The 22,835-nt window shown below is 47.8% G+C and overlaps 2 protein-coding genes across 2 annotated transcripts in view; one reads left to right on the top strand and one right to left on the bottom strand.

Moving 5' to 3' along the window:
* EZR (ezrin) overlaps positions 1 to 4,876 on the top strand; it is a 40,627-nt gene extending 35,751 nt beyond the window's left edge. The window contains exons 8-12 of the mRNA XM_080941670.1: positions 949 to 1,243; positions 1,892 to 2,052; positions 2,390 to 2,482; positions 3,407 to 3,658; positions 3,762 to 4,876. Coding sequence (XP_080797796.1) covers positions 949 to 1,243; positions 1,892 to 2,052; positions 2,390 to 2,482; positions 3,407 to 3,658; positions 3,762 to 3,926 — 966 coding nt within the window. The 3' untranslated portion in view covers positions 3,927 to 4,876. The remainder of the gene's footprint in view (positions 1 to 948; positions 1,244 to 1,891; positions 2,053 to 2,389; positions 2,483 to 3,406; positions 3,659 to 3,761) is intronic.
* Positions 4,877 to 5,212: 336 nt separating this feature from the next.
* Positions 5,213 to 22,835, bottom strand: part of SYTL3 (synaptotagmin like 3) — a gene marked incomplete at both ends in the record, with an annotated part of 53,532 nt that continues 35,909 nt past the window's right edge. Inside the window, 7 exons of the mRNA XM_080941607.1 lie at positions 5,213 to 5,322; positions 6,351 to 6,556; positions 7,459 to 7,555; positions 8,303 to 8,408; positions 9,565 to 9,735; positions 14,096 to 14,198; positions 17,979 to 18,157. Of these exons, the coding sequence (XP_080797733.1) occupies positions 5,213 to 5,322; positions 6,351 to 6,556; positions 7,459 to 7,555; positions 8,303 to 8,408; positions 9,565 to 9,735; positions 14,096 to 14,198; positions 17,979 to 18,157 (972 nt within the window). The remainder of the gene's footprint in view (positions 5,323 to 6,350; positions 6,557 to 7,458; positions 7,556 to 8,302; positions 8,409 to 9,564; positions 9,736 to 14,095; positions 14,199 to 17,978; positions 18,158 to 22,835) is intronic.

Raw genomic sequence — 22,835 nt, 5'->3', positions numbered from 1 at the left:
TGGTGTGTTAGAGCCCGTCTCTGCAGCTGGGAGGAGCACCTGTCATGTTACCCTCACCTTCCCTCCAGATGGCTGGAGGGAACCAGGAGGCATTTCCAAATAGATCATACCTTCCTCTGTAAACTAAGCTAATCATGGAAGGAGCAAGAAGTTAGGAGGCTAGGTCATCTGTTGTCACAGCCCTAAACCCATGTGTTTATACTGGTAACAGAGTTCCCAAATACCATGTTCTGCCCTCCTCTTTCAGAAAGAAATGGCTCCATTGTGAGCACATAAGGCAGCTAGACCAAGTAGCCTCTGTGCGTATCAGCCAGGGCTTTACCGTCCCAGGTCCTATTAACACACGGTCTCAGGTCCCTTGTGAATATTCTGATTTAATTTTATGACATTCTCATTGTTCTGTGAGCCCAAGGCTGAGTGACGGAGTTTAGGATGCTCGAAGTGTGACAGCGAGCTCAGGGGTAGTCAACCTGGGTGCTAGGGCACATCCCTGGTTCAGGAATCCAGAGCAGTGAATATCAGGGCAGTCTGTACCCGTGTGAGAGGTGACGGGCTTGGCAGGCCATGTGAAGCCCAGAAGTTAAGGTATAGCACACAAAGGAACAGGTGAGGACAGGTGGTGACAGGCTGAGGAGCTGGAGAAGCAGATACCAAAACAGGGTGCATTGGGGGGCCAGTGATAACCAGCTTTCTCAGTGCAAGAGAGGCCTCTCCTGGCTGAGATTTAGTGTGTACTCACCCATGCTAGGCACACACAATAGACAAATGAACTCGTGCACACGCACATTCCCAGGATACCCCACCCACTGAGCGTCCGTATACAGGGAGTGCCTCGTCCCCCCCAGTGGCCTTTGGCCTTTTAGAGAAGGTTGGGAAACTTGTGAAGTGTGGTCTTAGGAAAGGATGTTGAAGGAGCTGAGGCCAAGGCCGCCCTGTTCTGTTTTGTAGGACTTTGTGTTCTATGCTCCCCGCCTGAGAATTAACAAGCGGATCCTGCAGCTCTGCATGGGGAACCATGAGCTTTACATGCGCCGCAGGAAGCCCGACACCATCGAGGTGCAGCAGATGAAGGCACAGGCTCGGGAGGAGAAGCACCAGAAGCAGCTGGAACGGCAACAGCTGGAAACCGAAAAGAAGAGGAGAGAAACTGTAGAGAGAGAGAAGGAACAGATGCTCCGGGAGAAGGAGGAGCTGATGCTTCGGCTGCAGGATTATGAGCAAAAGACCAAGAGGGCGGAGAAAGGTCAGGAGCTCATGCTGCCTGCCCTTCCCCCATGGCACCCCTCCCCCACCCCCCAGTCACTCCAGCGTTGGTTCCCCCAGAGAGTCAGGCAGGGTTGGCCCACAGCCAAGAGGGAACTTGTCGAAGAGTGCTCTCTGTTTAACCCAACCCCTGTCAGACAGAGCAGTGGCAGTGCCACCTCCCCTCAGCACATACACAGCTGCCACAACCATCTTGTGACGCCTCTACGGGCCCTGCCTTCTGAGAGCATTCTAGAACAGAGAGATGCCATTTACTGGGGCATGTAAGATACCAGCAGCCATTTCTATGTCCCAAGTCAGTGTCCAGGTGATGAGTCGTAAGGCTGTTCTTCCTCAGGGTGACGTTACTGGGTTGCAGCAGGGTAAGAGAGGTCAGACCTGGCCCCAGGAACCAGGATATCTGACCAGCTGCTCCTCAGCGGTCTCTAACCACACTGAGGAAATTAGCAACGGCAGGAATGAGCCCTGAGCTGTCCCCCTGCTCACAGCCCAGTGACTCAGTCCAGGACTCTGATTGTGAGATTGGTTTTCACCCAGTCTCCTTCAGCCCACTTGGGGTGGGACTGGAACACTAAGGTTCACTTCCTGCCCGGGAGTCTGAGCCACACTGACTCCATGTTCTCTGCAGAGCTCTCGGAGCAGATTGAGAAGGCCCTGCAGCTGGAGGAAGAGAGGAGGCGAGCCCAGGAGGAGGCTGAACGTCTGGAGGCCGACCGCATGGCGGCCCTGCGGGCCAAGGAAGAACTGGAAAGACAGGCACAGGATCAGATAAAGAGCCAGGAGCAGCTGGTAGGGATTGCCTGGTTTCAAGATGCTGAATTATAGAGAGGCTACTCCTGGGGAATCAAACAAGTGACAGCTGCCTTTCAAAGCTTCCAGCTAGCGCTGTAAACAGATCCGTGCAGGATGCCGGGTGACCGACGGCAGGGTTGGGGTAGGGCTGGACCCGTGTGAATCCTCAAGCTCCCACAGAGACACAGGGAGGTGCCCATAGGGTCCCCTGACCAGGAAGAGGGAGGGGCCACAGTTCATCGCCAGGAAGGCCATTCATTCTTGTGGGTGAATGTTGGTTCACCAATGGGCTCTCCCAAAAGGCTTCTGAACACCCCCTCCCCCTCCCTCGTAGGCTGCAGAGCTGGCAGAGTACACTGCCAAGATTGCGCTGCTGGAGGAGGCGCGGAGGCGCAAGGAGGACGAGGTGGAGGAGTGGCAGCACCGGGTGAGTGGAAACCAGGCATGGCCTCTGACGGAGTGTGTCTCAGGAGGGTGCATCCCAAGAGGGCTCAGCTGCAGGCCACATCACAAGTTTCTGGAGCTTCTTAATGCGGCAGAAATCCCGGAAGGAATGGCCTTGACCCTGCTCACGAGGTCGAGCAGCTCGCCCGGGCACTGGATTAGCAGAGGAACAAAAGGCCCACTTATTCCTTCCCCTCACCTTGTCCCTATGTCCCAGGCTCTTCAGCTGCGATCAAACACCCCTGACCAGGAACTAGTTTTGATTGTAATTGCTCGGGTACTTCCTGCAATGACGGCGTCACAGACCCTGAAGCGAGATGTGACAGTTGGGGGGTATACTGGAGAACTGTGGAGGTTTCCAGACTAGCGTGCCAGCCCGGGCTCCCAGATGTATGACTGAATGCTCACCTCTGAGCCTGCTTCCTGAGGGGGCAGCAGCCAGTGTGTCATCCTGTAAGAGCTGAAATCCTGAGTCCTCTCAGAGAACCGGGGCTTCCCCGTGTTCCTGTACCTCCAGGACATTAGAGGTTCTAGGTGTGATTCTTAGCACTAGGCTGAGAGGCCACTCTCCACATGTACTTCTCAAGAGAACCCTTCTGGGTCTGCTGTGGACTCAGGATTTGTTAGTTAAAGCCATTTATAAGGCAGGTCTGAGTTAGAAAGGGGTGCAGGTGGATGAAACGGAGGCTGGGCCCCTGGCCCACACCGAGAGCAGATGCATGTACCAGGACTACATAGGCAGAGGGAAATGTGCTCCCGAGTGTCCAGGGTCGGGAATCTGTTTTTTTTCCTTCTGGTTACGAAGTATGTGATGTCACTCGAGCCAAGGGGAGGCAGAATCCCTGGGCTCCTTGTCGACAGACTGTGCAGAAAAGCTCTCCCTTGACCAGCCTTCCCCTCTCTAAAGGCTAAGGAAGCCCAGGACGACCTGGTGAAGACCAAGGAGGAGCTGCACCTGGTGATGACAGCTCCCCCACCCCCACCACCCCCAGTGTACGAGCCCGTGAATTACCACGTGCAAGAGGGACTGCAGGATGAGGGGGCAGAGCCCATGGGCTACAGTGCCGAGCTCTCCAGTGAGGGCATCCTGGACGACCGTAATGAGGAGAAGCGGATCACAGAGGCCGAGAAGAATGAGCGCGTGCAGCGGCAGCTGCTGGTAAGTGGGCAGGAACCCCACCCCCGGCACCTTCTCCTGTCCTAACCTAACCGCGACCTCACACAGTAGGCAGGTCAGTAACATAACATGCTTCCCGTTTCAGACTCTGAGCAACGAGTTGTCCCAGGCCAGGGACGAGAATAAGAGGACCCACAATGACATCATCCACAACGAGAACATGCGGCAAGGCCGGGACAAGTATAAGACGCTGCGGCAGATCAGACAGGGCAACACCAAGCAGCGTATTGACGAGTTCGAGGCCATGTAGAGGCCAGGCCGGGACCAAGGGTGGAGGGCACCTCACAGCAGGCAGGTGTCACACTTGGCTCTTTAGTACTCCTAAGTCTAGAAACCCCCTTGCTGTGTTCCAGTCCTTTAAAGAGCAGTTACCGGGCCGACGTTCTGCCCCAGGACCCAGTGGAACCCTCTCTGGTTCCTTCCATCCAATTGTATCACACAGTGCCAAACAGGCCAGATTTTATGACAGTTACCGAATCACTTCCTGTTTGGAGCAGGAATTCGGGTGGCTGGCCCGAATGACACAAGATTCATTGTCACTGGGGACAGCACTGTGGCTCACACACGGGTGCCATACTTTACTCCATAGTTCTTGCAATGAGCTCAAATCGATTTTGTTCTTGATTTCTATGAAGGATCCATCTCTGTGTGTTGAGGGGTGAAAATGATTTTGAAATTTGAGTCTTAAAGGACGCCCCCACACGTCTCCTTCCTCCAGACCGCCGGCAGAGTCTCTGGCGGTGCTTCAGAGTGTACGGTACAGGACTCGATACAAAATTCTCATGCTTACCTGTTAGCATTGTTGGACTTCTATACCTAATGATCTGCTAGAGAGAATAGTATTTATATATAAGCGATAATATGGGTTTGTAACTTTAGTTTTAAAAAGGGAAAGTTTTGTTCTGTATATTTTGTTAACCTTTTACAGAATAAAATATTAAGAACCATGTCATTGCGACACTTGATCTGACACCGGGGCAAGTGGGAAACGGACGATTAATCGCCGCTGTACAAAAATGTTAGTGAGCATGTAAGACACACTTCCTGTCACTCTCTTCAGTGAGAGCATGCAGACTCCAGCCTGTTTATTGTGAGCAACTTGCTCATGTTTTGAGTTTGTCTTCCTTCCCTGCGCTGGACTTTCCTTTTTGTTTGTGATGACTGCGCACCAGATTTACACAAAATAAAAACTCTCCAAGACCTGTGTCTGATTGTATGGGGGGAACCTCTCGGACTAATCTTCCCGGGCACCCCTTCACTGGGAGGCAGACAACATTCACCTCTTATTACATTTTTTTGTTAATAAATGCTGGGAGTTACCAACGCTGTTGAGCATTTATTGAAATCAGAACATTTCCACATCTGTCGACAGTAGCCTCCCCAACTGACCTGGTGGCAGGAATTGTTGTTTCCTAACCACACACATAACTGTAGACGGTTATCGGTGATCCTTATCGGTGATCCGGTGGGTCTGATTCTGCCATGGTCTCGCTTCCTGTTGACCTTTGTGGGTATGCAGTCGCCTTGGGCTTCACCTCAGTGCAAGATGAGGGTCATGTCTGTCCATAAGTTGGGGCTGGACAGGACTTTCTGCCACTGAAGCTTGGACTGTGGACATGAGTCCGTACAACCCGCAGCACCTCCCTCTGCAACAAAAGAGGAGGTGGGTGTGAGATCGCTACTTTGTGCTCCCTAGCTTTTAAGAAACAAGTACCCAGGAGAAGCCTGTTTTCTCCCACCCCTGCACAGGTGATCTCCCAAAGCATTAGTGACCATGATCTAAATCAATGGTTCTCAACCCCCAAAGGCCTCTGGGACCCAAATGCCCTTTTCACAGGGGCTACCTAAGACCGCCAGAAAGTAGATATAGCAAAATTACTGTTATGAAGTAGCAACAAAATATGGTTGGGAGTCACGGCATGAACTATATTAGTAGGTCACAGTTAGGAATGCCGAGGGCCACTGCTCTAAAGGGAGGGAGGTGGAGTCAAACATTGCGTTCTTCCCAGTGGGCGTCATGGAAGTTAATTCTGAGACTGGAGGAGGTCTGAGGGTCCTGTCTTTTCAAGGAAGGGGTTTCTCAGAGGAAGGATTTGCTTAGAAAACATTGGCATTCCAAGGAGTGCAACCTCAAGTCTAGTTTAGTAATTCTCAGCTGACAGACTGGGGAGGTCTTACATTGTTCAGGGCCCTGGTGAGAACCGAACCTGCCTACTCCCAGTAGGAGGCTGTCTATACAATGCCAAGCAACTTCCTGGTGAGCCACCGTGAATGGTGCCCTTGTCTGTCCCCTCCACAATGCCCTTCCAGGTGTATGCTTGTCTGGGTTAAGATATTTTCCTTACGAAAATAATCCTGTTATGATTGACACTAGAACAAAAATAAACACTGCCCCTTGCCTGTTGTGAAGCCTGAAGCTTTTGTTTCTTTAGCTGATCCAAATCTGATTGGAATTGCAGAAAAACTTGGCTGTATTATCTCTCTTGCAGAGTTAGACCGTGACTTGGGGATTCCCATTAGGACAGGACAGGGCAGTTTCAAAGCCTACTGAATTGCTCCCACTTCAGAAATAGGTATCTGTGACAGGCAATCACTAAAGGTATAAACCTGTGGGTTTTTTTTTTTTTTTTCACTGAACCTCAGAACTGGACCCACAAAAAGTGAACAGACTTACTTGAACCAAGCCTGGTTTCCCCCAGTAGGCGGTCGTTCATACCAAAGATGGCCTGGTCCCAGACAGTCAGCTCCAAGGTGGACTGTCTCAACTGAGAACTGCTCACACCGTTGAACACAAAGGAGTGTTTCCACTGAGGACAAGCCTGCTTCTTCAGTACTGGGGACTTCACACGCAGCTTTTGTTGGTCTGGCAGAGTGAGACAGCTGAAGAGGGGAACCGGAACCTTGAAGCCACAGTCCAGTGTGTAACCTTCCCTGCATGTACCCCGTTCTGTGCTGATCTAGGTTAGAATCCCAATGCTTGACCGTGTGCTTTCTCCCTAGAAAGTTTCTATTTCCTTTTAGAGCTGGATCCCACATCAGATATCTAGCCTGAGTTGGAATTCTGTGGTATATGGTTTTCTCATGGCCGTGCCACCATTAAAGCCAGTGCCTAGGGACCAAGGGTCTGCATACACGTGGCTTCATTGTGCCCCGTTCTCGGGTAAATTCAGAAAATAAACACTTGCCGTAAGGCACAGACATTTTTCAATGCTTTACTGACTTTGGGTAGGGGGTGCTCCTCTATGATTATTAGTGTTTTCTTTTAAGGACACTAGTGTGTCTGTGGTGACTAAGAATGACACCATATGATGCTTAATGCAAGAGGAGGTGCCGAGCTAGGGGAATGGTAACGGAAACATTTCAAATGGCTGGTATTTCAAGAAGTGGTGAGATTTGAGTGTCCAGTCAAAGTGGTGTTCCCAGTCAAGCCTCACAATTAAATCCTATTTCTTGGAAGTCACGGTCCTTAAAAGAATGCTTTGTTCCATTTCTTTTCCATTTTATAATCTGTTTCGTGCATGTGTGCACATAAGAACAAGTGTGCATGTCACACGTGTGTTGGTCACAGAATAACTAGCTGTAGCCGGTTCTCCTCTGGGTGCTTGTTTCCAAGGGACTGGACTCCATCCCACTGGGCAAGTGCTTTTATCTACCACCCTATTTCAGATTTTTCATAGGAAAGCTAAAATAAGATGAATTCAAAGTGGCCTATACTTTCCCGTGTTTCCTGTGGATTTGGGGGCCATGTTCAATACGTACTCACCAACACATCTAATACTTACCCCTTAACAAACGAGTTTAAGGTGCCATCTGACCTCACCGGTAAATTCTTGGCTCCCAACACCACCAAACACAGTTGACCATTAAGCGCTAGCTGACCTGTTCCGGAAGGGAAGTCAGAACTCAGTCAAGTCTATTTGTAGGTGTGTGTGCAGCATCAACACCCAGAAAACAGTAGCTCCCCAGGAGTCACAGCTGCCTGGCCTTAGGAGAGCTCTCACAAGAGGCACATTTCTCCCCCAGCTTTACTGGCTTTGCCCACACACTGCCTTTAGGGCCAGCATGCAGATAGACAGGAAGGACATATTAAAAAATGCCAGGAAGGTGGCAATTACACAGAGGACTGGGGGAGGGGGGAGGGGGGCATGCAAGGTTTGAGGAGGGGGCAGTAGTCTGGTGTGAGCTCCCAGGGCCTATTCCTGCCAAGGTCACTACACCGCCCTTAGTCATTCTGAGTTCTCTGTGACCTCTACCCTCATAGCATTCTGCAGGCCTTGCGTTATCTAAGTTAAATGCCCAGAAGCTGTGCCCTTGGCCCACTCCATCCTGATCTCTGAGCCTCCAGCTCCTAGTGCCCTAGAACTTGGTTCCCAAAGAGCCACGCTGACCTCTGGATGCTTGCTTTTGCAGTGTCCCCAGAGATTGGCCAGTGTATACTTTAGACAGGATGAGGTGTGCGCTGGAGGCCTTGCCTGCTCTGCTCACCTATGTTCCCTCAAGTCATGAGTTCCAATTTGTAGGGTCAGTGGGCAGTGGGTGATCTTTTGCCTACCTCAAACGGTCTCCCCCTCCAGGCTGTGGGGACAGAGACACAAACAGATGCTCGTGGGGGTGGAGGTTACCAACCTTCTTGGGCCTCCTGGAGCTTTTTAGGCCCTGCGGGAAGAACCAGTTTGGCTCGAACAGCAAGTTCTCCATTATTCTGAGGAATATTCTCTTCGTATTTCTCAGCCTGGGGGGGGGGGTGAGAGGCAGAGGTTAGAAGCAGCGATCCTTCCCACGGTATCTCAGAACCACCCAAGTGTACGGTGCATTTTGTCCCAACTTTGCCCATAGTGCCCGCCCCCCACAAACCCTCTCAAGAGTGGAATGGGCATGCCTGGTGGACTAGTCTTCCTATTCTGACATCCCTGCTACCCTCAGCCCCTCAGTATGGGAGGAACAATCCACTCCCTCAGAACATCAGAAGCCACCAGGAATAGCATGCTTCCAGGAAGCCTGGACAACGTGGGCTTGAGAACAGTCAAGATCCTATCTACCAGCTTGCTCTCAGTCAGAGGATTGGGTACCCTCCCGTGCCAATGTCTCCTTCAGGCACTGAGGGCAGAAAGCGTTGCCTGAAGCCATAGGCAAGACAGTTCTACAGGCCATGGATGTCTAGCGCCTGTGGAGAACACCATTTGGTCTACAGAAATGGCTTCTCTGGTCAGGAGTGATTTTGTCAGAAAGTGGATGAAAAGCCCAGAGAAGGGATGATCCTGAGTCTGATGGACCTTCCAGCTCAGGTGTGAAGTCTACTGGGAGGGAAAGTCACGTCTGCCACTACCGGGAACGAGAAGCCGCTCGCTCTCAGGGTTCCAGGACCCCTGGAAGCCTGCATGGGCCAGCCACCTGTACTGAAGCATCCCACAGGTCCTTTGGGGGCCAACTGGGACAGGGACCCTCAAGGTCTAGGGACCAAGTACCAGGCCCTGAATGTCCCAGGGCTGTAGCCCTGTGGGCAGGCTGGTGGCCATTCATCCTCTGTTCGGTGACGGGGTGCTACTCTCTCAAAGGGCATCAGGTAGGGTGACTTTAGACTTAAAACACTTGGTCCTCAGTTGGTGATACAGTTTGAGGAGGCTAGAGAACCTTGGGGGTGTGGAGCCTTGTTTGAGGACAAGGAGTATCACCTGGGGTGCGCTATGAGAGTTTGAACCCTTGGCCTACATCTAGTTTGCCCGCCCTTGAGATGTGATCTCCAAGCTTCCTGCCCTGCCCGTTTATTGCCACGGGTGTCCACCATGATGAGCTATCCCTGTGGAGTCAGCCACAATAAACACTTCCGTAAGTTGCTTCTGGTCTTGGGTGTCTTATCACTGCCACAGAAAAGTGACAAAAAGACACACCTTGGCCTGAAGAGGATACCATCTGGCATTCTGTGCCGTGCTGTCCTCAAAGTCCCATGTGGCCAGAGGAAGGATCACTTCTCCAAGGAACACCCTCCGGGCAAAGGTACCTAGGTGCCACACAGAGACCTGCAGCCTCCGGGTCACCAACTGGGCAGGGTCCACTTGATACTGCCAATGCAAGAATGAGGTTGTTAGCCCTAGGCTTGCACAGACAGCCCTGAGACTTAGCTGTAGGGTGTGGTCAGGGCTGGCCAAGCTGCTTGGATCCAGCGGTCAAGATGGACCTCTTTGCCTGCTTACGGAGCACCCTGTGTCTCCCCCACCCCACAGCCCAGTTCTCACCCCCTCCCACCCCTATTCCCACCAGACGACCTTTTCTATTTCTCAGAATGTGACCAAGGATGAAGGTCTTTGGCAAACTCAGGGCTGCTGGAAATCAAACCAAGAACTGTGTTGATACAGGATTTGCCCTTCCACGGGGCCACCCTGTACCAAGCCAGTATTCGCTCAAAACATTAAAAATCAGACTTGATTTCTAAAAATGCAGTGGGACCATAACTGGATGTAAAAGACATGTTTGACATTCACCAAGTCCTAGGATATGTCCCCAGTACCATGGGGGGGGGGGGAATAAGCAAGCAAGCAAATAAATTCATCCTTGGTACCACAATAAAATAAATGAATGAATGAATGAACAAACGGGATGGATGGATGGATGGATGGATGGATGGATGGATGGATGGATGGATGGATGAGCTTTCCTGCCAGTAGGTTTACCTTGGATAGAAATGTATGTGAGTAGAAAGTGGGAACAGAGATCAGGACTGTAGGTGACACAGGGCCCTTCTGTAGGCTGTGCTACCACATGGAGCATTCTACCTCAGCCTCTGAGAACCTTGGTTTCAGTTGCCGACCCTCCTCTTGTGCGGTGTGTCTTTGGCCCCACAGGTACAAGTGAGGTCAAGCTCAGGAGTCATTCATTCTAGGAGGGTGTGACCCCTCAGCCCAGAAGCCGCCCACACACACCTTCAGCCCTGACTTCTCACGGTTGACCTTTGCAACGTGCTGCCTACTCTAGGGTTGTGGCGTCCTGTGGGTACGCATGCGCTCTGGTTAGATTTTGTGGCCTCTTTTCTATTCTCCGCACCTTTCTTTCCCTTTGAAGGACAAGAGGGAAGGAGGCAGGAACTAGAACAGTGTCTGCATTTGCAGACAGAGAGGGGTGGTAGTGACAGGGTCTGTCCCCTTCCCCCATGCCCACCCTCTGGCTGGCCTTCTCTTCCCTCTGGGATCTATGTGGCTATATGGGTCCAGTCACTCTAAAGCCGTGTTCCCAGTCCACAGCCCTTGACAATCTCACTGTGTAACTCTGGCTGGCCTGGAACTCACTGTGTAGACTAGGCTAGCTTCAGACTCACAGAAGTCCCTTGTCTCTGCCTCCCACGTGCTGGGGTTACAGGTCTGTGTCACTACACTCCCTGCCTCATTTCTCCCTGTCAACCAAACAACCATCTCATCCAGCCTCCTCCCTCATTAGTCAGTTAAGCCCTGACCGCAAGGCTGTGCTTGCTGCCCTGTGAGAAACTGTTCACAAAGAGTTAGCTACAGGGCCCTGGTGGGATGGGGTCACCACGGTGTCGCCTGGGGGCTGTTCCCTAAGTGCTCACTCTGCAGGTGCTTGTTGGACTCCCTGAGACACTGAGGCATTTCCTGGATCCTCAATGGCTGCTTACCCCTATCTGATGAACCCTCCCCAAGTAGCTTTACTTCCTGGTCAGACAAAAACTATTCTGTGACACTCTTCAGAGCCTGCACCAGTGGCCTGAAGCTGCTGTGGACTATGGGGTCTGACTTCATCAGAGAACAGGAACAGACAAGGACCAAACTCCCAAATCTATTCGTCTCCTTTCCCCTCAGATTCCCATTCAGAGAATCTCAAAAGGAGTAGAAACCTCCTGAGAACCCAGAGGAGCCCCCAAGAAATGTTCTGTCCAGAAAACTGTGACAACTGAATTTTAGAGCTTGTGTGTGTGTGTGTGTGTGTGTGTGTGTGTATGCAGTGTGTGGTGTGGTGTGTGTGTGTGTACAGAATACAGTGTGGTGTGTGTGTTTGTATATGTGTGTGTGGTGAGTGTATATCATATAATGTATGCACTATGTCCGTGGTATACCTGTGTGTTACAGTATGTATTTGTGTAGGTATGCAGTGTGTATATATGTGTATGTATGTGTATGTGTGAGTGATGTATAAATGATGTATATAGTATGTCTATATGCTATAGGATGTATGTGTGTAGGTGTATGTGCATAGGTGCGTGTGCGTATGGAAGCCAAGAGATTGACATTAAGTGTCTTCCTTAGTTGCCCTCCATTTTCTCTTCTGAGACGGGATCTCTCAGCTGAGCCGAACGTTGTTTGGCTGGTCTGGCGGACCAGTGAGCTCCCTGCTTCTATTCCCAAGCACTGAGGTCACACACACATCACAACTGTTTTGTTTTGTTTTTTTTAAATGTGGGTGCTGAATCCTCATGCTTATGTGGCAGGCACCCTATCAGCTCAGCCATCTCTTTGGGATACACACTTATGGTGAGATGTGGTATAATCGGGGTGAAATGGCTGTGGACTCACCCATAGAGAAGGCTCCCACGGCCATCTTTCCTTCGTTTTACAAACCTCCTGGATGCCAAACCCAGATGGAAGTAAAGTACTAGTTCCTAGCACAAGATTGACTTGGAACTCACAATGTAGACCAGGCTGGTCTTGAACCCACGAAGACCTGCCTGCCTCTAGCTCCCTAGTGCTGGGAGATTAAAAGCAGGCACTCCCGTGCCTGACTGCAGGACTTTCTTCAGGAATAAGGCTGGTCTTTGTTAGAACACTATAAGATTAAGTTAAAGACATTATCCTTTCATATTGCTCTAAAAGATTCCCAAAGACCATACAATATTTCTAACAGACTATAACTGTGGTCTCTTTGAGCTCCTGTGTGTAATTTTAATAAAGCAAGTAAGACTTTTTACATTGAGTTATACAATCAAATACTTATCTAAAATAGTTCACGCCTAACTTCTCGGGCCTTAGTCTTACACAAAATACCTTATTAGACTTATGATGACGGTTTCAAGTCGACCTAATATGTGCTGGGTAGCATATATTTTCAAATGTCTCCCAGCAAGCATTGCAGACCCGGCTGCAGTGACTTGCATGTGGGTGGCCAGCAGAAGGGAGTCTGTGGGAACGGGGCATTTCAGGCCCTGCCTACACCTGCTGAGTCAGAATCTCCAATTTAAAAGCAGAACATGGGATTCTAACCCCCACGAACCTTTCTAGGACAGCCTCTCCATTGTGAGTCCCTGCTAAGCTTCTTGAACTCGGCAAGCCTAATTTCCCATTGGCAAGTGAAGGCTCTAATACTACCCTCAGTGTGTGCATGAAGCATCTGGCCAGAGCAGAGACTGGGAAACAATGGCTATTATTATTATTTAATGAATTCAAGGCACTGTTCCAGCCCCGTATGGCCCCTGACTGCTACTCCTTGCCAAGAAAGGCAGACAAAGTCCTCTTTCCTTGATGGTGCCAGACAGCAGGACTTTGGAGCTGCTAGTCCTGGCTGGGTTTCCTTAGGACCAGGCAGCCCATGGCTGGAGCAGCCACAGCCCATGATGGGACTTCCTCCACCTCCAACGAGATTCCATGGCTCTGAGCTCTGCTCTAAAGCATGATCCTGTTTCTTAATAGCACAGAAAATAAAAAGCCAGATGATCCCTTTATACTTTTTGTCTTGTCTTTGTGTGTGTATGGTAATGTATGTAATGTGTATGACGTCTGTATGATGGGTGGGGGTTGAGGATGGCTGTGTAGCATGTGGGTCCAGGCACTTGTGGGGGCATCTATGAAGGCCAGGAACAGTCTCATCTCTTCCACCTCTACCTTGTTTGAGACAGGGTCTCTTGTCTTGCCCCTGTGTCACCAGACAGGCTGGCCTGCCTGCTTCTAGGGACCCTGTCTCCACCTCTCACTGAGATGAGAGCAAACGGCACAAATCTGGCTTTATGTAGATTCTGAAGACTTTAACCTACTGAGCCATCCCCCTGGCCTATAATTTGTTCTTCCATAAAAATGACATTTTTTTCTTTCATCTATTCGAATAAAGAGAGAGGCACTTTTGTGAAGACTGCAATCCAGTAGTTTCGTTCCCAGAATCCTCTGCTCATGAACACTGCGCTGATAGGCAGGCAGACGTTACATGACAAACCCATCTCTCAAGCGGCCCCGGGCCCAGTTGTTAGCTTGAGACTTGGCGTTTTCTTAGAAGTCATTAATCCACAGCTGTTTTGGAGTCTGGCAGAGTCCAAAGGCTGATGTCTGTGTCCTGTCAGTTGGACACTGATTGACAGAACCATGAAAAATGTATAGACGTCGGCAGTTCTTTGTAACTGACTCAAGTGTTTCAAAGAGGCTTGCTGGACTCTGACCTTAGGTCCCGGGGTGGGGAGGACTCAGGAATGTTTTCCCGCCCGGCACATACCTTCAAGGTTTCCTCAAAAGTTGGGTCCAGAGTGTTCTTTTGAACTCGTGTCTTGCGTTTTCCCTGGGAAGACCTGTCAGGCAGCAGATAGGTCTTGACATACCTAGTGGGCAGAGGCAGAAGGGAAACCTCAACATGGGGTGGGCAGAGTTTGCGGGAGCAGAATGCAGTGGATTCCCTGACCTGCTTCCCTGTGGATCTTGAGTTAATGGGCAAAATTTAGGGCATTCTGGTTTGAGTGTATGTGTGTGTGTGTGTGTGTGTGTGTGTGTGTGTGTGTGTGTGTGTGTGTGTCTTAGTTAGGATTTTACTGCTGTGAACAGACACCATGACCAAGGCAACTCTTATAAGGACAACATGTAATTGGGGCTGGCTCACAGGTTCAGAGGTTCAGTCCATTATCATCAAGGCAGGAACATGGCAGCATCCAGGCAGACATGGTGCAGGAGGAGCTGAGAGTTCTGCATCTTCATCTGAAGGCTGCTGGTGGAAGACTGACTTCTAGGCAGCTAGAAAGCCCACATCCACAGTGACATGCCTACTCCAACAAGGCCACACCTTCTAATAGTGCCACTCCCTGGGCTAAGCATATACAAACCATAACAATGTCTAGTGTCTTTCTTAATTGTCCTTAATATTACTATTGTTGTCACCATCACCATAACCACCATCACCACCATCATCACTGTCACTACCGTCACCACCACCACGTCTCTAGATTTGTTTGCAAGTCCCAGAACTCTTGTCTCCACTTCTTTATCACTGGGATAGCAGACATGCTTCAACATGCATAGCGTTTTTGTAGATGTTGGGGATCCAAACTCAGGTCCCCATGCCTGCAGAGCTGCTTACCCACTGAGACACCCCACTACAGGCCAAGTGCTGTGCGAGTAACTTCTGATTCACACGGCTTTGGTCCAGGTGTTGAGCATGTGACCTTTCAGGATGTCCTTAAGACCGCAGGTAAAGCTCCTAGACCTTGCTCTGTCAGGCCCTGCTTCTAGAATCCGCCTTAGTTCCTTACCTGCCGTTGGATGATGTGTGCAGAACCGGGTGTTCCAAGTGTGCACTGGGACCCACTTTCTACCTCTGCCCATTGCTACCCCCGAGCCCTCAGAACTGAGGAGCAGAGTGGAAACTCTGAACTTCCCAACTAAAGTCCCCACTTTTTAACCTATGGAAGCCAAGCTGCTGGTCTCCGCTCCCCTGTGACTTGCTTTGTCAACACGCTGAGACTCATCCCCACTGCTGAGGGAGCGCAATCCGTCCAGTTCCCTGCATGCCCTTACCGTGTTAGTAATTCCCATATTGCATTAGTTACCACAACTCTTCAGCATCTAAAGATTCTGTATGCCTTAGTTCTTACTATCATAAATAACCCTATATTGCTGACATGCATACAATTGGGCATAAAACTAGAGATGCCAAAAACTAAGCTAATAAGCACTTTCCACTGGGCTACATCCCCAGCCCACCACTGTGCTGTCGGTTTTAATATATCAGGCCAAAATCAACCTCTTTAAAATAAAAGGGACTATTTGGAAGCCGGGCTTGGTAGCACACTCCTTTAATCCCACCACTTGGGAGGCAGAGGCAGGCAGATCTCTGAGTTCAAGAGATCTGGTCTACAAATCAAGTCCCAGAGAGCCAGGGCTGCTACACAGAGGAACTCTGTCTTGAAAACCAATCAAGTCAGCAAATCAAACAGAGCAAAACAAAATGGACTATTCGGTTTCATTCCTGATATTAGTATTTATTTTTTTCTTTATCTTAATAAATTAGCTACCTGTTTTTCAATATCACTAACCTTTACAAAGAGCCTACATTTGGCTTTCAATTTTTTCCTTGTTATCTGTACAGTTCCTATCCTTAAAAATCAATTTGTTCTTTCTCAAGTATTTTAAGGTTAAGGTTTAAATAACCAATTTTCAGTCTTTATCCTTTGTAAATATAAACACTACTTTGACTAAATACCTCAAATTTTGAGGTGTGACAGTCAGGGGATGTCTTAGAACCAAGACTACACCAGATCCCTGGGGCTATGGTGTCCACAGAGAAACAGAATCTGACGCAGGGTGATAAGGGGATCTGTATAAAAAATAGTAATCACTATATAAATTTGTATTCTAAGGGATAGGCAGGACCGAGGAGCTATTGAGGGCATCAGAATGAAGGAGCGTTTGACTAGCTCATCAATCAATTGCTTTTCCTACCACCACTTGCAAGCTAGTAATTGAAACAACTTGGAAGGGAAAAGTCCTTGCCTTAAGCCATACCAGAAAACTAATTCTTCTACTTCTGAGATGATCTAAGTGTAACACACACACACACACACACACACACACACACAGGTTGCATTTGGATCCCGAGTCCTAAGTTCAATTCCCAGCAACTACACGGTGGTTCACAACCATGCACAACAGGATCTGATGCCCTCTTCTGGCACACAGGTGTACATATAGATAGATCACTCATACATAAATTTTTTAAAAGGCTTAGAAAATTTATCACCAGTTTATCTCCAAGAACAGTCATCCCAAATAACCTAGAAGTAATAGCAGGAATAAGTCATGTAAAATATATATTTAACAGATGCAGAACCTTTAAAACCCCAGTTTAAACAAGGGATCCAGTTGATTTTGAATAGGGTTTTTAAATAGGGCTGAGGTCTAGTCTAGCTCTGCAGCGGAGAAACAAAATCACAGGGCTGGAATGAACTGACTGCAAGTTCAGCAATAGAGGATGTGCTTTGTATGCATGTGGTCCTGCACCAATCTACACATTGTGTGTGCTTGCACACACATGCATACATCTCTGTGCACAGGAATAAGTTCACACATGCAGGCAAACAACAAAACCAAAACAAAACCAAATCAAACCATGGCCCAATGATATGAACAGAAAGAACCAGCAGATCCTTGACACTTATTTAAGAATTGTGTGAAGGAAGATGGTAGTTATTTCCCTGTATGAAATCAAACTTCCACTACCCTTTTCTGAAGGTCCCCATTCCCCGACAATTGGCTGTAACACCTTCATACACATTGAATGTTTATGCTTCTAAGTTTCAACTCCTCTGTTAGAACTTAACTCTCACAGAATTACACTTGGAGATGGGGCCTTTGGAAGGTGGTTAGGTATGAGAGAGGCTCTCATGGAATCGGATGTGTGTTCTTATAAAGGAGACCCCAGAGATCAGCCCTTCCCCTCTTCTCCCATGGGTTGCTGGCACAGATGTCCATCTATGAATCAGAGAGCTGGTCCTCACAGGACACCAGCTTTGCAAGCACCTGGACTTCCCAGCATCCAAAACAGTAAAGATAAATGTCTGATGTTTCGGTCTCTAGCATTTTGTTATAGTAACTCAAATGCTCTAAGATATCCCTTGAACTTCTGTGATCATTTGAATATGCTTGCCCCAGGGAGTAGCACTATTTGGAGGTGTGGTCTTGTTGGAGGAAGTGTATCAATGCTGGGCTTTAAGACCCTCAGCTGCCTGGAAGTCAGTCTTCTCTTACCAGCCTTTAGATGAGGATGTAGAACTCTCAGCTCCTTCTCCAGAACCATGCCTGTCTGGATGCTGCCATGCTCCTGACTTGATAATAGACTGAACCTCTGAACTTGTAAGCCAGCTCCAACTAAATGTTGTCCTTATAAGAGTTGCCTTGGTCATGGTGTCTGTTCACAGCAGTAAGATCCTAAGACAGCACCCAAATTCCCATGTATGCGAAGGTCCAGAAAACCAGACTCTGATTGATCAATCTTTACCCTTGTGTGAGAAAAAGTACTATCCAAGTTCCACACTGTCTGATGCCACAATTTCAATTAAACAAGCAAGCAAACAAAAACATCCAACAGCAACAATAAAAATACAACAACTTACGGGTTGCATTTTCTTTTCTTTTCTTCTCCATAGGCGAGGTTCTTACAAGTCTTGATATATATCTCTAAAGAATGGCTTTTAACGCAGTAATGAATAGCGAATTCTATTTCTCCAGTGACATTAGCATTGTCAAAATTACCCATCTCTGTGCAGGTGCTGTTAATGCTAATTAAGCTTCCCTGCAATCAAAGGCAGACATAATAAATTGCTTCATAGTTAATAAAGATTTTGCAATTCTACTTGCAGGCTAAATCGCAATTCACGAGGAACATACACCAGACTCATGTGAAACTGATAAACGTAACCCCTTGAACTTTGCTAACATAAGTTACACACCTGGTGAATCCTAAAGCAATGGGGCATCCTTGCCAGGCCTTGTCTCATTACGTCTCAGCCTGGTGATAAAGGTTGCCCCATCAAAGCCTTTGTCATGAGTCACAGAGATGAAGTAAGCTAGTGTACCATTCCCTAAGTGTAACTCTTTTGCTAGGTGGCATTCATGGCCACACAGAAAACTGCAAAACAGTGAACAGTGAGGCTGAAGGGCCGAGGTTGGGAATCAGAGAGAACTGGGCCCCAGGGCTGACCCTGCTACTCACTGGCTGTGTCAAAATCTAACAGAGAAAAATACTGATCTCAGAGTTATGAAGAGAACTACCTGGAATGTTTTATGAGGGTGGACGGTGCAGAGATGATGATATATTTAAATTTTATGGGTACCTGAAATAAAAATGAAATTACTGTCAAATATTTGAGCAGTCTAAGCTTAAATGGCACGTGAAGGTCTGTATGTACCAAAGGGTGCCTGTGCCTCAGAGATTGTCATCTTATCGCTATTAAATTTAAATTTACTCAACTGTCCCATTTGTGAGCAGTCTACCTCAGCATGTTGACTTTACAGAAACAGTGAAGCCTAAATAATTTCTCCTTCTAGTAGCTAAGTGGGACCTCTGTTCTCTAAAACTCTCTAAGAAGAAACCAAGAAAGCCTACAACAGACAGATGGCCAGGACTGGCAGAGAGGGATAAAAACCAAATCAGACCATCTCAAAGGTCCCGGAATCTGAATTAATTAATGCCAAGAATATAGCCAGAATGCAGAAAAATGTTGTCTGATCATAAACCATGTGACTGCCAGAATAGAAAGCAACTTCAAAACCGGTGTACACTCAAGGACACATGGGACAGTGGGGCAGCGAGAGCGAGCGAGGGTTAAAAATGGAGACCCGGGAGAGGTGGAGAACGGCTGGACAACAAGAGAGACAGAATCCTAGTCATTGCAACATTTTTACTGGGATGGAAGCTCAGCAAGAAAGCTCTTGCTTGTAATTCAGAAGGCCCTGGGTTTTGTGCCCAGGACTGAAAAAAGCCCCAAGAGGCCCTTTGCCTAGGAAATCAGCCCAGGAGAAGTACTTTGTCCTTAGCATAAAGTTCTTTGGAGGTGGTTTGCTAATCCTCACACCGAGGATTGTCTGGGGCTCAGTTCTGTCTTCCCTAGAACAGAAGCTGCAAGCTTTGAGACTCAAATCTACTCAGCCTAAAGGTCCTGGCCCAAAAGAGCAATGAAGATTGGCTGCCTGGTTCCTGTTAATGGCACATTGTCTGTCTTAGAAACAAAAGCCAGGGGCTGGAGAGATGGCTCAGTGGTTAGGAACACTGACTGCTCTTCCAGAGGTCCTGAGTTCAATTCCCAGCAACCACATGGTGGCTCACAACCATCTGTAATGGGATCTGATGCCCTCTTCTGGTGTGTCTGAGGACAGCTACAGGGTACTCATATACCTAAAATAAAGAAGTAATTTCTTTAAAAAAAAAAAAAGGAAGGAAGGAAGAAAAAGAAAAAAAGAAAGGAAGAAAGAAAGGGAAAAAAAAAGCCAACTCTCAAAGCAAAGAACACCCACATATCAGCAGTCATGGATGTCACTTGCCAGGGATGCCACCCCCCCCCCAAGGCCACAAGGTCATCTACAATCACCACAAGCAGAGACCAGAACCTGTGCACCTCACAAAGGCAGAAAGTCTAGGAAACTTACAGCTATGTTTTTTGTTTTGTTTTTTAAGTAATAAATCCCAATAACCAAGAACACATGGAAAAGTACAACAAAGTAGGTTAGCGGGTGACAGGCAGACTTTCACTGTGTCCTGAGCCCTGCCGGCTGCGAGATCTCCACTTTCCCTCCTCTCCTGGCGAATCCAGGCTGCTTCAAAACCAGTCAGTCAACTTCGTTTTTTCTTTATGGTTTTATTAGATATGTACTATTGGCCCCTTCAGAGCACCCTACCTTATTTTAGTGTTCACACGGTTCAAAGTGATGTGCATTGGAACCACAGTCTGTTTTCCGTTTGGCTCTTGCCAAATTTCCAAACCAAACAATTCTAAGCAGCACTGCCCTGGACATCCATAGGTGCACATTTGGGGAAACATTCAGGGCACTCTTTAAAAATACGTCCTGTCTGTTAAATTATCCGAGAGAACCCACAGAGCTGGGAGTAAAACACAGAGATAAGGGGTGTGTTCGGCAAGCACAAGGTCCTTGTGGCAGAAGATGGGAGAAGATACCTCAAGGCTTCTGGATAGATGTGTATACCTCCAACTGCTCTCCAGGGAAGATGTCACCATTTCCCACCACATTTTCAGATACCTGCTGCTCTGGGCTCTGGCTTTGCATTTTAAAGATGTTATTCACATCATCCCAAAATACTATTTTGCTTTAATTTGGCCTTAATTCCACTACTTGGGAGGTTGGGCAACTGTCTCTGTTACCCATCTCTGTGTAAGAGATGTTACAAGTGACATCCGTAACGGCTGGAGAGTTTGTAAGCCTTGTCAAGCCCAACTCCTTATTTCTCAGAGTTGTGAGTTCCTTCAGGAAGGGTAGGAAACATTTTTGGACAAGAAATAACAAAGCGGTTATTTACCTTATGGAAGTTTGAGTCCCTTAGGCAAATACTGCTTTGGTTTAAAAGAAGATGTTGAGACAACTAATCTCACTATCATAAATTTGAAGGGTACACACCAGAAAAAAAAAAAAAAGGCAGAAGGGTAGAGAACAGAGTTCTTTATTAAGTTTAAGCCAACAAACTACCCTTAAAAAAAAAAAAAAAAAAAGCCCCACCACATTGTCCCCCTTTGTCCCCCTCCTTGGTACAGTGGCCCTAACTCTTCCTAAAACAACTTCTATAATTCATTTCCTTGTATTATGTATATGTATAGATACATGTTTGTGTGAAGGTACACAAACCACAGCACACACGTGAAAGTCAGGAGAACAACTTGGGTGTGTTGCTCACCTTCTGCCTTATTTAAACCAGGTTAGCTGGCCTTGAGCTTTTGGGGTAGTCTCCTGTCTCCACCTCCCACCTCACTGTAGGGGTATTGGGATCATAGAGACATGCCACCGCCCTGGCTTTTATAGGGTTCCAGGGATTTGAACTCTGGCCGTCAGGTTTATAAGTTTTACCCACTGAACCATTTCCTCTGCCCAACCTTAATTCTCAAAGGTTTACCAGGCAAGGGTCAGCTATAAGGAGAGAAGAAAGAAGGATGGTGTAAGAAAAACCAGCTCATACAAGAGCTCAACAAGCCTGTGGATTCTATCTGATATCCCACGATCCCTGGGTTGACCTCAAGTCCCGAAGCTCCTGTAGGGCTCTAGTAAACCATCTGACCCCCGGGCTCTGATTGTTGAGCTGTAACACTGATTAACAGTGCCCACCACAGGGTCACGTGACAATGTATGGAATGAGATGCTATGGGTACAGGCTTTCAGAGACTGTGATGGGTGACTGACACATAATCTGGGAGTTACCAAGGGTCAGTTGAGTGACAGACACTGCTCAGGGGGCCTGGGAATTACATTCTGGTGAACAGAAAGGCAGGAAAGTGAAGTATGTCTTACACAGAAGATGCTAAGGATATGATAAAACTTGGAGCTTCTGCCAGGTGAGAATACAGCTTGAAAGGCCCATGAGGAAGCTGGAAGCCGTCCCTTAACAGGCTGAGTCCACCACTGCTACGCTCTTGGCATCCCACCTCTGGAATCATAAATTTCTATCATTTTCAAATTACCAAGTCTGTCGTGTTTTGAGATGGCAACACAAAACAGATCAAAGTTACTGTTAACTGAGGTCTCATGTTCCCTCATTGAATTTCTAGACATTTGGTTTTGTTTAGCAAATGAGTGAATAGTTGATCCCCATCTAGAATCTAGAGTCTGGAATAGTTGACCCCCATCCAGAATCCAGAATCTAGAATAGTTGACCCTCATCCAGAAACTAGAATCTAGAATAGTTGACCCCCATCCAGAAACTAGAATCTAGAATAGTTGACCCCCATCCAGAAACTAGAATCTAGAATAGTTGACCCCCATCCAGAAACTAGAATCTGGAATAGTTGATCCCCATCCAAAATCCAGAATCTAAAATAGTTGATCCCCATCTAGAGACTGAACAGATTTTAAGCATTATGAAACTATCTTGAAAAAAAAAAAAAAAAGAATAAAACAGGAAGACTTACACCTGAAATCTTACAAACAAGACAAGGTGCAGACAGAGAGCATGCTCATAAGACTCGATGAGACAAAATGACCAAGACTTAAGAGGAGGATGGTTTTTTTTTTTTTTTTTAAGGGGATACTGTGTTGACTAAACAGATACATAAAATTAGCCTCAACCTGTACATCATACAAATGATGTGAAAAAAGTCTTCTTATGACATCTTCTAGACAAAATAGAACACTATCTTCACAGCCCGTGAAGATACAAACCACAGGAATACCCATAGAAGAAAATTTTGATTAAGGATTTTCTTTAAAATACTTCCACTGGGAGTGGCAGTGTACACCTTTAATCCCTTGGG

The sequence above is a fragment of the Micromys minutus genome, assembly GCF_963924665.1.
Source record: "Micromys minutus genome assembly, chromosome: 30".
Lineage (NCBI taxonomy): Eukaryota > Metazoa > Chordata > Mammalia > Rodentia > Muridae > Micromys > Micromys minutus.
The sequence above is the reverse complement of the archived record's forward strand: the minus strand, read 5'-3'. Positions and strand labels throughout refer to the sequence as shown.